Source organism: Euleptes europaea, chromosome 8 (assembly GCF_029931775.1).
Source record: "Euleptes europaea isolate rEulEur1 chromosome 8, rEulEur1.hap1, whole genome shotgun sequence".
Taxonomy (NCBI): Eukaryota; Metazoa; Chordata; class Lepidosauria; order Squamata; family Sphaerodactylidae; genus Euleptes; species Euleptes europaea.
The window spans coordinates 54,550,119-54,567,631 of record NC_079319.1 but is presented as its reverse complement, the minus strand read 5'-3'; the positions used below and the strand labels follow the sequence as shown (position 1 = coordinate 54,567,631).

The 17,513-nt window shown below is 43.5% G+C and overlaps 2 protein-coding genes across 5 annotated transcripts in view; one reads left to right on the top strand and one right to left on the bottom strand.

Annotated features, from left to right (window-relative positions):
* The window catches only part of LOC130481581 (myosin regulatory light chain 2, smooth muscle minor isoform), a 198,849-nt gene that overhangs the window by 93,135 nt on the left and 88,201 nt on the right, over positions 1-17,513 (bottom strand). The gene's annotated exons all lie outside the window — the stretch shown is intronic.
* Positions 1-17,513, top strand: part of DLGAP1 (DLG associated protein 1) — a 183,522-nt gene that overhangs the window by 152,645 nt on the left and 13,364 nt on the right. For all 4 annotated transcript variants that reach the window (XM_056854303.1, XM_056854302.1, XM_056854304.1 and 1 more), the window contains one exon: positions 7,337-7,758. In XM_056854303.1, the coding sequence (XP_056710281.1) occupies positions 7,337-7,758 (422 nt within the window). The remainder of the gene's footprint in view (positions 1-7,336; positions 7,759-17,513) is intronic.

Genomic DNA, 17,513 nt, shown 5'->3' with positions numbered 1-17,513 from the left:
GCAGCTGAGAAAGGGCTGCCTTTCCATTACTTCAAATGAAGAACTGCAGATATCTCAGCAGCTTGCAAATCTCTCACTAGCTGAAGTTGCCCCAATAAAAAGTATCACATTACCCGTTCTCTTTATAATTCTCTGGGATCAATCCAGCAACAGCCGGTCTGTTGCGACCTGTAATGAAGCGAGCTGAAATCCTCACCAGCACCATCGCTACTTACCATCTGTAAATTCGGTTCCATTCAAAATGTATTTGTTTCAGCCATAATCCAGAACGTTCATATAAGTTTGTATATAATTAAAATGTTAGGGCAACAAGATAATCAGCACATAATTAGTACCCTCAAAGCCATCCGTAAGTTGTTCAGCACCTGTTGTGCAAAAGAAAATCTCCTTTCACTAAAAATGTAAACAAGCTTCTCAAAATGGACACAAAAGAAGCAGCAGAGAGATGAATGTGTTCAAATAAGCCTGCTGTTGCTGTTTGGAACAGACTCTGCATTGTGCTTGAGACAGGTTTAACCAGTCTGTGGTTTCATGGTTTTGTGCCCCTTAGGCTGGGTAACTGTCATAGTTCTCAGAGGCTGTAATTATTACACTTAGTGCCTTTAGGGCAGAAGTGAACACACAAGCTCGCAGGTTTAAAGCATAAGAAACAAGGAAACCCCTGGGGCTTGAGAGCGTTACCTGAAAAACTGTTTCTGAAAGATTTATGAAACTGCCCCCACTCCAGACTCGGTGTAAAGCTTTTGTGACGTGACCTGCCAAGCCAAATGCAGCCCATCAACCATACTTTGTGGCTGCCAGGTAGGGTTGCCAGGCCCCACTTCGCCACCAGCGGGATATTTTTGGGGCAGAGCCTGAGGAGGGGGGGTTGGAGATGGGAGGGGCTTCAATGCCATAAAGTCCAATTGCCAAAGCGGCCATTTTCTCCAGGTGAACTGATCTCTATCGGCTGGAAGTCAGTTGCAATAGCAGGGGATATCCAGCTAGTACCTGGAGGTTATGTCAATACAAAAATATCACTTTCTGGTTTTTGTTTTTGTTTGTTTGTTTTTTGCTTGGCAGAAAATACAAAAACGGGAGCATTGCCAAGCACTTGGCCAGGCCCAAGACATCTCTGGTAGTCAGCATTTGGTGTAGTGGGTCACCAGTTCTGCAGGGCTGATCCACTTATGAACTGTTACAGCGCACTCTTACAGTCTATTCTGCTGTGTGCAGAACTATTAATCTGAGGAGCAGAATTTTGAGATACAAGAACCTGATCCCTTTTATTGGGCCAATTTCTGTAGTTGTAGGACTGAGCTGCACAACTGGTGGCCCACTGAACAACCAGTGATGTATTTTGGCCGGCAAGGTGTCTAGTGATTCCCATGGTCTCATGATGCCAGGCAGGTAGAACAATCAGATAAAGACTCTAAGGATGTGTGTGCTTTGTCCGTTAAAAGTAGTCATGGGTGGACATTTTGAATGAATGCTATGGATATCAAAACAGTGCATATGAAGACATTCATTGAACTCTTAGTCTTTTGAAGTTTTTGGTTTGAGGTTTTCAGTTTTAATTTTCCACTGTGAAATCATGCTTCTTTTCAAGATGTATATTTACATGGATCAGTGCCAAAAGTAGTCCACCCAACAAAGTTGTGCCATAAGGACACACAGAACTCGGTCAACAGAGCCCGTCTTCTGATACTAGCTTTAGCCAAGAGACTGGGTAGGAGGGTGTGTTCCTGCAATTTTTGCCAAGTGATACCTCTGGCATTATATCATCTTCACTCCCCCACCCCCCAAGAAAGAGGAATGCTTTTTTTTCCAATTTAGATTTGATGAAAACTCAGAATGCACAATTTCTATAATGCATATGTATGCTAAGAGAGAAACACCCAAGAGCCATGTGCTATTCTTTTTTCCAGCCTGGGCATTTATGTCAGGAACCTCTTATAGCTGGTTCACACACACAGATGAATGAGGCTGGAATGAACTGGACTGCTTCAGACTGCAGAAGGATTGTTACTTTGAAGTTTCCTTGAAATAAGCAGTCCATACACAGCAGTGAGAAAGGTTCAACCCCTTTCTCTTTGCTTGCTGTCCTAGTTTACTATTTGTAGGGAGCTTTTGGCAAAGAGGAGCATTCCCAAGCGTGATCCTCCATCAGTAGTGTGAAGCAGACTGTTCCATTCTACCCCCTCCAGTCTCTGTCACCTCATTCTCCTACGTATGTGGTCTAGGCCTGAGTCTCTGAGACACCGTTTGTGAAATTCAAGGAGAAATTGAGAAATGTAAAAGACCATCTTGTATAAAAGGCACTAAAGACTTTTGTTACAGAATCACTAATATTCACTGAAATGGCATACTACATATGTAGGGTTGCCAGGCCCCTCTTCGCCAATGGCAGGAGATTTTGGGGGTGGAGCCTGAGGAGGGCCAGGTTTGGGGAGGGGAGGGACTTCAGTTCCATTGATTCCAATTGCCAAAGCGGCCATTTTCTCCAGGTTTTCTCTATTGGCTGGAGGTCAGTTGTAATAGCTGGAAATCTCCAGCTACTACCTGGAGTAGTAGTTGGCAGCCCTATATATATAGATCCCCAGAATGAGTGAAGGAGTGAGAGGAATGCAGATGTCACAGGCAAAAAGAATGTCAGGAATATTCAATAAGTATTGCAGATTGTCAGGGCCAGAGGAACTTGCATAACTGACTTCTGTGCTTCAAAACTTACCCCTGTGCTTCAAAACATGCAGCAGCATGAAAAATATTTCCGTCTTTGCTGTGAAGCAGAGGAGGAACAAATCCTCAGTTTGTGCATGTGAGGGATGTCAGCTGTGCCAAAAACATCTTTGTTGCCAAATATTTTCTTTTTCTGATATACTACTGACAGCCAGCCCTTCCCCACTCTGTGTCCTCATTTGTCTTGTTTGTAATTGCAAAGATCCCAGATCCCTAGCTGCTGTTCTTTTGCCCTGTAAGATGAGCCTTTGAAATCTGTCAAAACTCCATTTCCAACAACAACATGAGTCATGAACTAAATGATGTCAGCCTGTCTTTTGGCTATTGATCACCATATCATTTCACCAGACAATAATCCTTAGGCTTTGTTTGTGCTGACCCCTTTAGGCTTTGTTTGTGCCTTCACAAACCTAGAGTACCTCAGCAGAACTGCTATTTTAAAAAAGAGAACTTGCAGATTTCCCCCTGCTGGTCCCTGGTCCCAGGAATGGCATGTTACATGTTCCCCATTTTCCTAAGCATTGTGAAGTTCCAGGGTCAGCACTGACCCACCTTTGTTTTTCTTTGGATGAGATAACACTGGAGACTTAAGCCATCTTCCCAACATTTACAAGTAGACAAAGAGACAAGTAGCAAATCTGCTACCCCACATCAGAGAGAGAGAGAGAGAGAGAGAGAGAGAGAGAGAGAGAGAGAGAGAGAGAGAGAGAGAGAGAGAGAGAGAGAGAGAGAGAGAGAGAGAGAGAGAGAGAGAGAGAGAGAGAGAGAATAACCCAGCACCCCACAGTGCTTTTCTTTTTAACCAACTTGCATCTCCCACTTCCTGCTGCTGTCTTTGCTTTTTCCTACTAAAGTTTCTTCTCACATAACTTGGTTTCTTCCCCTCAACTGGAGGGGTTAAACCTCCTCTAAATATTTTCTGGTCCTTGCAAAAGAGAATGAAAAAGGATCTGGAGACCATCTCCTCACAATTAGATCCCTTTGAGAAACCATCTGGAGCCGTTAAATGGTTTTGTTTTGGGTTTTTTTGGTCCTTTTGTCATGGAACCTGACTCCGACCAGATATGTTTTTAGGGCAAACCTTAGTAATTCATCCCTTCACAATAATCATGCAGCCAACTCTGAACCAGTTCCCAGTTTCAAGCAAAGTTGACAAGCCAGTACATTTTTGCATGGCTATTTTCTTCTCTTCTTGAATCTTTTTAATTAACAAATAATAAGAACTTTATTCTCCAGTCTGGCCACTGTTGATCTTGCACACATGTGGACATCGGAATCCCATTACAGAACAAAATTATGTTGATATTCTGTTGCCGTGATGTAGAAGAGAAGAGAAGAGAAGAGAAGAGAAGAGAAGAGAAGAGAAGAGAAGAGAAGAGAACTGATGGAGCCCGGAGTTCCTTGGAGCAAGGGTGGGATAAAAATGTGATGGAGAGACATTCTGCCTCAGGATAATTTAGGGTAATTGAAGCAAAAGGGAAACAGATAAGGCTTCTGGTGTTACTCATATTTATCCTGTGTCCAGAACCAGGGAAACCACAGTAAAAGCAGACAGAATAATAATATAATATTTCATCCAAGAACTCCAAGCATGTGTCTGCTTGACAGGACCTAGGACGAAACTGGGAATAGTGTATTGTGTAGACAGGACCTGCACCAGAAACAATCTTAACAGATTTCCAAACCATGGTTTGGTGTTCCATGTATGGATTTTGTGCTTGTGGGCTCCCTCTCCCTCCTCCCTTCAGGCAATGAAATGAGAGACTTCCACTGTAACAAAAACCATGGGTTGCCATTGTGTTCAAATTGGAAAATATGGTTTGCCACTGCCCTCAGACCCAGGATCACAAGCCAGTTGGTATATCTACAAGCCTTGAAGGAGTTTTAGCTATGCTCGTATAATACCTCTTCCCCCTCTCTTTTGACATGAGTAAGATAATTACCTATTCCCATGTTTGCAGCAAAACTATTGTTAGACATCATATCCATAACCACACTTGCTCTGCGAACCAAGATTCTAACCAGTGTTTGATTCCCACAAAGCACTAACCATAATTTGTTGGGAGGGATGTAATGGTTTGCCACAAACTGAGAAAAACTAATTATCTCACTTCTTACAAGGGGAGGAGAAGGATTATGAGCGTGAGGATTTCTCGAGCTCATTCGCATAGTGACAATCCATTGTTTGCTGTTACAACTGAACTAAGACATATACTCCAAGAGCATAAGCACAGAGTACACTGAGGTGGCTCCAAACTATGGAGTAGCACTACATCAGAACCAAAGTAAAATGATTCCCCCCTTTTTCCCCTGCTGATTTTGCCTGAGAGGTGGAGGGGAATCTATATGCATGAAAGATGCCTTTTTCTTCTCCCAGCCCTTCCCACACTCCTTACTTTGGTTGCTATCACCTCCCTTTCTTTCTCCACCTGTAGCTGGAGGCACATATACAGACTACATGTGCACGTGTGTGTGTGCTAGGGTTGCCAGGTCCCTCTTCGCTACCGATAGGAGGTTTTTGGGGTGGAGCCTGAGGAGGGCAGGGTTTGGAGAGGGGAGGGACTTTAGTGCCTTAGAGTCCAATTGCCAAAGTGGCCATTTTCTCCAGGGGAACTGATCTCTATCTGCTGGAGATCAGTTGTAATAGCGGGATCTCCAGCTAGTACCTGGAGGTTGGCAACCCTAGTGTGTGCTGGTTCACACACACCCTCCTCTGCCTGGCTAATAAAATGTCTGTAACCCAGTCAGGAGTTTCTGGTGGTGGTCTGTCGTGTGGGTGAGCAACCAGGCACCCTGGGTGAGAGCTTTATTTACTAAAATAGAATCTCAGTTCACTAGAGCACAAAGGCATTGGAAAACTACATCAAAACACGACATTGTGTTACAGAACCAAGAAAAGAAATCATGCAAGAGATAAGCTAAGTTGTATGGTCACTGGAGTTACCTTGTGATTCCCTTCCCTGGCATAGATCAAGCCCACAAGAACTTTGAAAATAGAGGCTTTTCAAGAGAGACTTCACTTCATTTGCTCACCTTGTTCCCCCATCCTTGGCTTGTGTGCTTCTGACAGGGTGTATAGACCTTAACCCTTCCTGGCCCAGCTGCAAGAGTTTCATTTTGCCCTATCATGAATTGTGGAGTGGCCCCCATGTGTAGTGCTCTGCACCTTTTGAAAGCTTTTATGGCCCAATTCAGGATACCCAACTAACTAGCTATCTTGCCCTACCTGGTAGCTGGGCAAATGGTTTTCTTTGTCCTGGCTATTTGTCCCCATAAAGGAAATTCATCTCCTCCTAGCCTGAAATCTGAGAAGTTTTATTGCTTCGTCTCCCAAGTAAGAATGGTTCTCCTGAGTTCAGGGCCTCCTGGAGTATAAATCAAGGTATCCTACATCTAGGGTTGCCAATTCCTAGTTGGAAAATTCCTGGAGATTTTGGGGTGGAGCCTCAGGAGGGTGAGATTTGGATAGGGAAGGGACCTCAGCGGGGTATAATGCTATAGAGTCTATCCACCAAAGCAGCCATTTTCTCCAGAGGAACTGATCTCTGTAGTTTGGAGATCAGTTGTAATTCCAGGAGATCTCCAGACTCAAAAGCTCATTCACATAGTGGCATTCCATTGTTTGCTGTTACAACTGAACTAAGCCATCAACTCCAAAAACATGAGCACAGAGTTTATCAATGTGGTACCAAACCACAGTGTGGCACTACATCAAAATCAAGACAGTATGTATTTTAACTGGTCTTAATTAATTACATATCTCACTTTTCTCTCCAATGGGAATCCAAAGCAGCTTACAAAAATACTGCTAGTTAAATAAACAATGTACATAAACAGAATAAAATATAAATAAATGAACAGAAAAGAAACCCAAATGATACCTGAAACACCCTTGGCTGGTCTGGTCTGGTATCCACTTTGATGGTCCATCAGACCACGGGCCAAAATCCCTTTGGCTCTTACCCTTCAGCATGTGCCCCTGTCCCATGCCCAGGCTTTTAAGTACCTGCAGTGAGAGAGAGACCAAAGCTCAGCCAGGATTGTAAACAGCTGGCAGCCCATCTGCCCACAGTTCCCATCCCTTGCTCTTAAAATGTTGTCAGCTGCCTTGGAACCACTCTGTTGAGAGTGCAGGATACAAATATTTTAAAGAAATAAAATGAGGTGGAGTGGGTATATTGCCTATGTGAATTTCATGTTGTGTTTTCTGAAAGGGTGGCTGCATACTGCCTCCTTAAGGCACCCAAGAAAAAGTGTGTTTTTTGGGAAAATCCACAAGAAACATCATTGCAATCTCACCTGAAAGTAATCACATGGAATACCTGCTGAAATCAGTGGGGCAAATGTACAGGATTATAGGATTATATACATAAATGAATCTAGGAATCATACAGCAAGAGTGCCAGCGGAAAAACATTTGCAGATCTATGTTGACATGACAACTTGATTCAATAAGGTTTCTTAAAAGCACTCAGTATTCTTAGTGCTGGTATTCTAATAACTCTGGGTGGGAACATGAGAAATCTTATACACTTCTATGTTTTCATCTTTTTATGTTTGGAAAGTATCTGCCGGTGAACATTTGTCCTGTCTAAGCTCTTTATTTTGTGTCCTTCAGTTTCCGCAGGTTCACACGATCGAATAGTGTTACAACAGCCGTTCAAGCAGACATGGATTTCCATGAGAACTTTGAAATGTCCTTGGATCCTCAAGAAGATAATTCATATCCTGGGCAGATATCAAGACAGTATTCTCGAGATGCAAGCACTTCCACTGTTAGCATACAGGGCTCAGGAAACCATTATCATGCCTGTGCAGTGGATGATGACTTTGATGCAGATTTTGATCCTTCAATTTTACCTCCGCCGGATCCCTGGATTGATTCTATAACTGAAGACCCAATTGAGCTTGTTCAAAGGTCAGTGTGTCATAGAGATGGACACTGGTTCCTGAAACTTCTTCAAGCAGAAAGGGAACGTATGGAAGGTTGGTGCCAACAGATGGAGAGAGAAGAGCAAGAAAACATCCTGCCTGAAGACAGTAAGTAATTCAAACATGAATATGCTTAGAAATAAAACTTTATGTAGTCATTTTTCATATGCCTAAGGGACACAGTGATCAGAAAGATGAAACATCTGTAATTCCCCACCGATTCCCTAGTCTGGCATCGATTTTTGTGCACAGTTTCTGATTTCACATCCTAATAAATCCAGAGAGGTAGCTGTGTTTGTCTGAGGTGGCAAATTAAACAGGGGTCCAGTTGTACTGCCGACTAACGTGTCAGAGCTCTCCTCTCTACTACTGTATCTCCTTTGGTATAAAAACAATGGTTCTCTGCGGAACCTGTAGAGGAAACACAAGGGTACACCTTGGAAAGGAAAGTCAGTATCTGTAACATAACTCCATGTGCCACAAAACTAGAATCCACATGCGCAAGATGTTAGGTGATCAGGCTGAAATAGATTGGTTTAACATTTGCTGTGATACCTTGCTATGCAGCTTGAAAAGGTTCACTGATACAGCTTTGGGGATGTGACCGTTGACTTTGGCTGCAACTACACGGAATGTTTCTCCACACTGGTTTCTAAACAAAACACAGGGTGATGGGGGGGGGGGGCGGTGGAGTATCCACACAACATTGTCCTCTTATGGTACACTTTCTAGGCATTCCCTGTTCTTGGTATGTTCTTCCTGAAACCTAGTCTGGTACAATCTTTCCAGAGAGGATGCAGTCCAGCCATATTAATAGGCTTTCTAAGTGGTGCACATTTTCAAAGGCCCGGTCCATATAAGCACCATTTTCCTTCTGTAAGCCCTTTGTTGCAACCATTTTCGTCACTATGGCTCTGGAGGCCATTTTGAGAGGGTACACCTTCCCCCTTATATCTCACAATTAGAAGGGTCACAGTTATTCCTCAGCAATTGTTGATTAAAATACAAATAAGCAAGGGGGGAAATGGAGCCGCAGGGGGCTGAGGCAAGGAAATTAGTGCCAATGCAGGCAGAACCTACCTATCCACACCTCATGGAAAGATGCTTTGACTCTGACCTTGACAAAAAGATCATATCAAACCAATTAGGAAATATCACATCACAGCAGAGGATATCACAGCAAAGGACACCTGGTTGGCCACTGTGTGAACGGACTGCTGGACTTGATGGGCCTTGATCTGATCCAGCAGGGCTTTTCTTAGGTTCTTATGACTATGTTGTGTGGATGCTCCAAAAAACCCTGCCCTTCTCCAGTTTGGATGACGACAGAAACAACCAAACAAAGACAAACAGAAGCTTTCCTCCCCCCCAAAAAAAATTCTTCATTGCAATACACAGACTTTTCGTTGTCAAACTGGTGCAGGCCTCAAAGGGTCTTGGGGGTCCCGCTAGCCTCATCCTCAGAGGTGTCATGTTCAGTTTCTAAAAGCTATCTTTTAGAATTAACCATTAAGAACTATGTCACAGAAATATGGTTGCTCATTGACTTTCAAACAGTCTGTTGTTCAGCTACTTTGCCCAGGTGTGCCATAGTAGATTGCGCAGCTGAGGAGCTTTGTATGTATACACCCCCACCAACTGCTGCCTCAGAGGCTTACTCATCAGATTACAAAACTAGTAAAAAAAAAAAAACCACAGAAACTGATGTTTCCTCAGTGCCCCAGCAGCTGAGAGTGCGGTTGTTCCCCCAGTTTTTGAAGTAATACGATACAAACTATTTTCAGACAATGCCTCCTTGTATAAAACAGCTGTTTAGTAGAGATGGCTCAAGGCTGCTTGACAGGCTTGTATGTTACATAGACACGTTCAGTATAATCTAACCCACCAAGAAAATACAACAAATGCTACGATCAGCAAAAGACAAAAGAGACCCCCTCACCTCTGCAGGAGTATATCGTATACCTTGCAGCTGTGGACAAGTTTACATCGGGACAACAAAACGCAGCATACAAACAAGGATAAAAGAACATGAAAGATACTGCGGACTAGGCCAACCTGAGAAATCAGCAGTGGCTGAACATGGACTGACACAAACAGGACACAGGGTCTTATTCCAAGACACTGAAAGACTGGACAATTCTACCAACTATTTTGTCAGATTGCACAGAGAAGCCATTGAAATTCATAAACATCAGCACAACTTTAACAGAAAAGAAGTAAGAATGAATAAGGCTTGGCTTCCTGTCTTGAAAACCTCCAGACTAACAAAGACTACAGTCAACAATAGCCATGCAGATTAGCTTTCGATTTCACACATTAACAGATCACTTCAGGATACAATGGTTCCATATTAACATACCACACCCTCATTAGCACATTATCTTGATATTTACAGGACAATGGTTAGCACATTACCTTTGTTACTTTTTGCAGGACAATGATTCAGCTCAAACCCAACCCCTTTCTGACTATATATTACTCTTCCTACACACTTGACACTAAGAGACACTGTCCTTCAGTGTTACTCCTCTGAAGATGCCGGCCACAGCTGCTGGCGAAACATCAGGAAAGAAAATACCAAGACCACGGTTACACAGCCCGGATAACCTACAAGAACCAATGAACTCTGACCGTGAAAGCCTTCGACAATATTCTTTACATTTGTCTTTGTTGAAGTGCATTTTATTAGTTCTAGCCCATTTCTCCAGCCTGCATCTTGGCTCTGTCTTCTGCCGTATTTGCTACCCCTCCCAATTTAGTATTATCTGCAAATTTAATAAGCATCCCCTCTATTCCTTCATCCAAATCATTTATAAAGATGTTGAACAACACAGGGCCCAGCACAGATCCCTGAGGAACTCCACTGGTCACTTCTCTCCAAGAGGACGAGGAACCATTAACTAGCACTCTTTGGGTACGATCTGTCAACCAGTTGCCGATCCATCTAACAATAATAGGATCTAACCCACATTTTCCCAATTTGTCGACTAGAATACTATGTGGAACCTTATCAAAAACCTTACTGAAATATAGATAAACTATGTCTACAGCATGCCCCTGATCCAGCAAGGTAGTAACTTTCTCAAAAAAGGAGATAAGATTAGTCTGACATGACTTATTCTTGAGAAACCCATGCTGGCTCTTAGTGATCAGATCCATCCTTTCTAAATGCTCAAGGGCGGACTGTTTGATGGTTTGTTCGAACACTTTTCCTGGTATAGAAGTCAAGCTGATGGGTCGGTAGTTACCCGGATCTTCCTTTTTCCCCTTCTTGAAGATGGGGACAACATTTGCCCGCCTCCAATCTTCTGGCACCTCAGCTGTTTGCCAAGACTTTAAAAAAATAATGGACAGAGGTTCTGAAATTACATCTGCAAGTTCTTTGAGTACCCTTGGGTGCAATTCATCTGGCCCAGAGGATTTTGTTTCATTTAAAGAAACCAGGTGTTTGTGCACTACCCCAGTGCCAATTCTAGGCTGCAAATCCCTTCCCTCATCACATGTTCTGTTTATGCCATGTTGAGCACCACTTCCCTCACGAGAAAAAACTGAGGAAAAGTATGAATTGAGGAGTTCTGCCCTCTCTTCATCTCCTGTTACAATCTCACTTTCCGGTCCACGCAATGGGCTTATCTTGTCCTTGTTCTTACTCATTACTCTGTACATAGGAAAATAACCCTTTTTTGTTGCGTTTAGCATCTCTCGCTAACCTAAGTTCATAGTGAGCTTTAGCTTTCCTAACACTCTCCCTACAAGCACTAGTTATTTGCTTGTATTCCTCTTTGGTTATAAGGCCCTCCTTCCACTTCCTAAATGAGTCTTTTTTTATTTCTCAACTCTTTAAAAAGCTGTTTATGGAGCCTCCCTGGCCTCTTTAGGCTCCTCCCATTTTTCCTTCTCATAGGAATGGTTTGGGATTGCGCCTTCAGTATTTCCCTTGCTGCTGATCTTCTTTCCCTTGCTGCTGATGCTTCCTCCCACTCAAGGTTGTCGACTCTGGGTTGGGAAATTGCAGGAGATTTGGGGGTAGAGCCTTGGGAGGAAAGGATTTGCAGAGAGGAGGGGCCTCAGTGGAGTTTAGAGATTAGTAATTCCCGGTGATCTCCAGGCCCCACCTGGAGGTTGGCAGCCGTACCTCTAGTGTTGCCAGGTCCCTCTTCGCCACCGGTGGGAGATTTTTGGGGCGAAGCCTGAGGAGGGTGGGGTTTGGGGAGGGGAGGGACTTCAATGCCATAGAGTTCAATTGCCAAAGTGGCAATTTTTTCTCCGGGTGATCTGATCTCTATCGGCTGGAGATCAGGTGTATTAGCAAGAGTTCTCCTGCTACTACCTGGCAGTTGGCAACCCTATTACCTCCCACAGCAAGGCTGGAAGTCTGCTGCAATCCAGTACTTAGCTACTGTGACAAACAAGTTGGCCATATAATTAAGATCTCTGAAGCAGTACAAAACCAAATTCAATAGCCCTTTCACTAGTGAAGAGGTTTAGATGATGTTATCTCTGGGCTGTTATCTCTGGGCCTTGTTGTAGGAACAGTTTATAACACAATAAAGGCACCACCACTCATAGCAGGGAATCCAAGCCCTTTTCCTGTCTCCGGATAGCACTTGTGGGAAACTGATTTCCTTACCCAACCAATTAGCTTTAGCTAAGATTATTAGTACTGGGTAAAATGTCTGAGTTTTGCATAGGCATCTATTAGATAGCGCCTGTAACATAGCTAAGGACGTGCCATTTTGTAAACTTTTTTGGAAGTTTTATTGCTGGCAAAAATGCCTGTCATGACAGTGATGGAAGCACAATGACTGCCCATTTATTTCTTTATTTATAGTCTGCCTTTCTTGCTGAGACTCAAGGTGGTTTGCAAAATTTAGCAATGCAGCAAAAACAGTAAAAAAAATTAAATCTTTTAATGAGGTTGGATCACAAGTTAGAAAACTGCAATAAAGCAGGATAAGATTTGACATATGAAATGCAAAATTTGGATTACAGAAATCAGAAAACAGTTAGAAAACTGGGGAGGCCATGGCTCAGTGATAGAGCATCTGCTTGGCATGTAGAAGGTCTCAGGTTCAATCCCCAGCATCTCCAGTTAAAAAGGACTAAGCAGCAGGTGATGGAAAAGATCTCTAGCTGTGACCCTGGAGAGCTGCTGCCAGTCTGAGTAGACAATACAGAACTTGATGGAACAAGGGTCTTATTCTATTGAAAGCAGTTTCATGTGTTCCTGAATTCAATGCAAAAAACACACACACTCAAGAAATGCATACAAAAACAGTGCCATAAACTACAGCCCTTATCCCTTTAAGGTTCCTCCTGAACAACAATGCCTTCTTAAACAATTCCTTTTTACCCATTCTTCACACATTTTTTAAAAATGATTTTATCCATTTTTGAAGGGGGTACAGAAAAAGAAAAAAAGGGAAAAGACAGATAGGGAAAACTTTACAGTTCATCTTGTGTCCATGCCCAGTAAAGCCCGTCTACATAACATGTTTTGTTTGTTTGTTTTTTCCTATTGTTATTATTGCTCTTTTAGAGATACAGGAGAGTGAAGGGGAGGGGTAAAGCATGGGGAATGGGGAAATGATGTCACCTACCGAAGCATACTTGGATCTGGGAAGTAGGAAAACCAACGACTCCCTGACCTATGGTGGGCTTATGAACGAGAATGGCCAGATCAAAACACACATTTATTGGTAGGGGCCTCTGGAGGCCTTCCTGGCAAAACCCATACGGGTAGATTTGTGCCCCCATTGGAGTGGTATCCTCAAATCTCCAGGAATTTCTGAACCTAGAGTTGGCAATCCTAATCAATACTAATATCTTTACCTCTTTGAAAGACTTGACCCAGGATTCCACATTGGTTCCCCCCCACCCAAGTACCCTCCATCCTCCAATTCTGTTATGCCGTACTGGCATTCTTTATTAGCATAACCACAGACTGCCCGTTTTCACAATATATCAAATCACAAGCGCTTGCTTCTGGTGGCTAGTGCAGCACTAGTAAATAACCATACAGCATCAGCATTCGTCTCACATTCAGCTGGGAAGTCAATTTTAAACAATCACCAGTCACTAAACTGGCCGGGATCAAAGCATTCTTTCAGTTCCCCCACCTAGTGGTTTTAGGATATTATTGTTTCTCAAGCTTATTCACTATTGTTAAGTGAGATTATGACCAGCACCACACCACCAAGAAGCTCTGTTTTCCAGTAATATATTTTTACCAGCGCAAGCACCCCAGCAATTTTTATTTTATTTTATGCAAAAACCTCTCCTGTATCAAAGTGGAAGGACTGCCTCTGACCGATTCCCCCCCCCCCCATCCCCATCCCCATCCCCATCCCCATCCTGCTTTTCAACTCCTCGGATGCCTTGTGAAGTGTCAGATGGCTCAGCTCCAGCTGAGGCAGCTGTTCTGAAGTAGATGCAGTGGGAAGAGTTTTCATAACAATGAGAACCACATGAAAGCTCTCAGGATAACTCCACCCCACTATTGAGGGCTCCTTTCAGTTGAGCGGTTTGCACATTGGGCTGAATAAAGGGCCAGACACACCAAAGGGTACATTTTCAGCACAGTGTGCAAGGAATTAGACACGCAACTCTTACGAACAATAATGGCAGTTGTGTATAGAATTCCCTGCACGGGGCACTGGGTGTATTCCACTTAAATCTTCCAGCCTGCAGCTATTTCCTCTTAGTGGCGAAGCCTGAAACCTGGGAGCAAACTGAAAAGGTTGGTCTGAGCTTGGATATGCTCAGGGTTTTTACCTACTTATTCACCAAGGCTGGAACAGGCCTCCCTACTCAAATTATTCATGTTTCACACATTTGTTGTTTGATGTCTAGTCAGATTGCCTTCCTGCATTTTTTTTAATACTGGGCTAAAAAGGAGCTCTAAATTCTGGTGTTGTACAGCCTCGCTATAAAGCTTACTTACGGTAGGCTGTTCTGTGTGTACTGGATTTTTTACTGTTCAAGCCAGCATGGTGTAGTGATTAAGAACGGTGGATTGGAGCGGTGGACTTTAATCTGGAGAACTGGTTTTGATTCCCCACTCCTCCACATGAGCGGCGGACGCTAATCTGGTAAACCGGGTTGGTTTCCCCACTCCTACACATGAAGCCAGCTGGGTGACCTTGGGCTAGTTACACTCTCTCAGCCTCACCTACCTCACAGGGTGTCTGTTGTGGGGAGGGGAAGGGAAGGTGATTGTAAGCCGGTTTGATTCTCCCTTAAGTGGTAGAGAAAGTCGGCATATAAAAACCAACTCTTCTTCTTCTTCAATTTAAAAACATATTTTTCCATACTTCCATATGTCATTCTAATTTCATCTTTCAGTTTACAAAGATTAGGGGTCTGGAAATCTAGTCTGCTCAGGGCTGTGGGCCCTTTCCTCTGAGCTAAAAAGCAGTGACATCAGCCCAATATTTTTGCCAGTTTATGTAGCTGCCAAAAAAAAGTGGCATGCCCCGTGCTCCTTTGCCAAATCCAACTTGAAAATTCCTGGCGGTTTGGAGGTTGTACCTGTACAGAGTGTAGTTTGGGGAGGGAGTTCAGCAAGCATGCGAGATCACATCCCATGATATTACTAGCTGTAATGGCATGGCCAGAAGTGGCCCCAGTAGGGGCCATCTGGACAGTATAAGTAGGGTTGTCAATCTCCAGGAGATAGCTGGAGACCTCCTGCTATTACAGCTGATCTCCTGGTGACAGAGATCAGCTCACCTGGAGAAAATGGCCACTTGGGAAGGTGAACTCTATGGCATTATACCCCACTGAGGCCTGTCCCCTCCCCAAACCCAACCCTCCCTAGGCTCTAACCTGAAAATTCCAGAAATTTCGCAACCCAGAGCTGCCAATCCTACTTGTGTACTTACCAGAAGTTGGTACAGGAAGTGACAAGGGTAGTTCTAGGAATAACCAAAGACTGTATAGTAAAGCCACATGAGTTTCCATAAAACCATAGTTTCTAGCAATTCCTACAGCTACCCTTGTCACTTCCAGTATCAGTTTCCAGTGAGTACACGAGGCTGCTGTTTTTTTTCTCCTGTAATGCTGTGCCCCCCCTCCTCAACTCTTCTGCTGATTGCCAGGCAGTGCCATATGGCGCACCCCCACTCCTACCAGGGCCATCATGCTGCTACTGCCATCCTGGGTGACACCCCACCCTGTCTTGGAGAAGCCGCTGCCTTCAGACCAGTAGCTCAAGCCTCCTCTGGCCTCTTCAGCTGCCTATTTGTCACATAAAGTCAAAAGTCAGCTGTCAACTCTCCCGTTCCTGAGTGATCACTACTTCCCACCAAAATTCAGATTTTAGTTTTCTTACCTCATTTCGTTTCTCCCTGTCTTTTTCTCCCACCTTACATCACTAGGCTTGTAGCCTTCTGTATGTCAGAACTTTTGATCCTAAATATTTCTGCTGGTGTAACTACCTGTGTGCCCTTCAGTTTAATACTCAGCTTAAAAAAAAAACCCTCCCAAACTCCTCTTCAGATTTTGATTACCCTAACTTCTGCACAGGGTTGCCAACCTCCAGGTACCAGCTGGAGATCTCCTGCTATTACAGCTGATCTCCAGCCGATAGAGATCAGTTCCCCTGGAGAAAATGGCCGCTTTGGCAATTGGACTCTAAGCATTGAAGTCCCTCCCCTCCCCAAACCCCGCCATCCTCAGGCTCCGCCCCAAAAACCTCCCGCCGGTGGCAAAGAGGGGCCTGGATACCCTACCCCTGCATTTGCAGCATTTTTAAAGGATCTGAGGACACAGCTCTCTCTTTGCATGTTGCATTCACTTTCCTCAGTAACTTCTTAATAAAAGCAGAGGGATGCCCCTAAAATATAGTGCCTCACGTGTCCATTTGGAATGCTTGTATAATTGACCAAGCTCTGGACATTGATACTTTTGTGAGTGTCTTCATAAATCTTATTTCTCACCATTATTCTTTTAGAGCTATTGGAGGACTAGAGCGCATGAAACACCATCTAGCTAAGCTAGGGACATTACCTGCATATCTTAATGCTTTGTGTATGTTTTATGGAGTCAGTGGAGCACATTGCTTGGGCTACATGTTCACTATTTATGGTTTTATAAGTTTCAGAGGGGCTGGTTTGTTTGTACAAGAGCTATGGAAATCCAGTCAATATGAAAAACAACTACTAGTGCAAATCAAAATAAAGAATTCACATTAGGAAAATTAGGGTTGCCAACCTCCAGGTGGTGGCTGGAGATCTCCTGCTATTACAACTGATCTCCAGCCAATAGAGATCAGTTCACCTGGAGAAAATGGCTGCTTTGGCAATTGGACTTTATGGCATTGAAGTCCCTCCCCAAACCCCACCCTCCTCAGGCTCCTCCCAAAAAACCTCCCGCTAGTGGCAAAGAGGGTCCTGGCAAACCTATGCTAAATCCAGGTTTTCTCGTCATTCTATCATATCTATAGTACTTTGATTATATAAATTTGGGACATATGAACACTTGAGGAACTGTATATGGTGTGTGGTGGTGGTGGTAGTAGTAGTAATAATAATAATAAATTTTATTTGTACTCGTCCCAACCATGGCGAACCGGGCTCAGGGTGGCTAAAATCATATAAAATCAGACATAATTACAAAATTATAAGTACAATGCATAGTCTGAAATCCAAACTGAAACCCTTTAACAACTTTAGCTCTTTGTAACCCATTTTAAGAGATAACAGGATAGAGCTTATTTGTAACTACCAGAATAACTTTACTTGTTTTGTTTTGTTGTTTTGTCTTGTTTTTTTGCATTCCTCACACTGGTAAATTGAGTTGGGGGAAACCTAGGTTGATGAGAATGTATCCTCATTTTCAAAATGGTCTCTGAATATTTCATG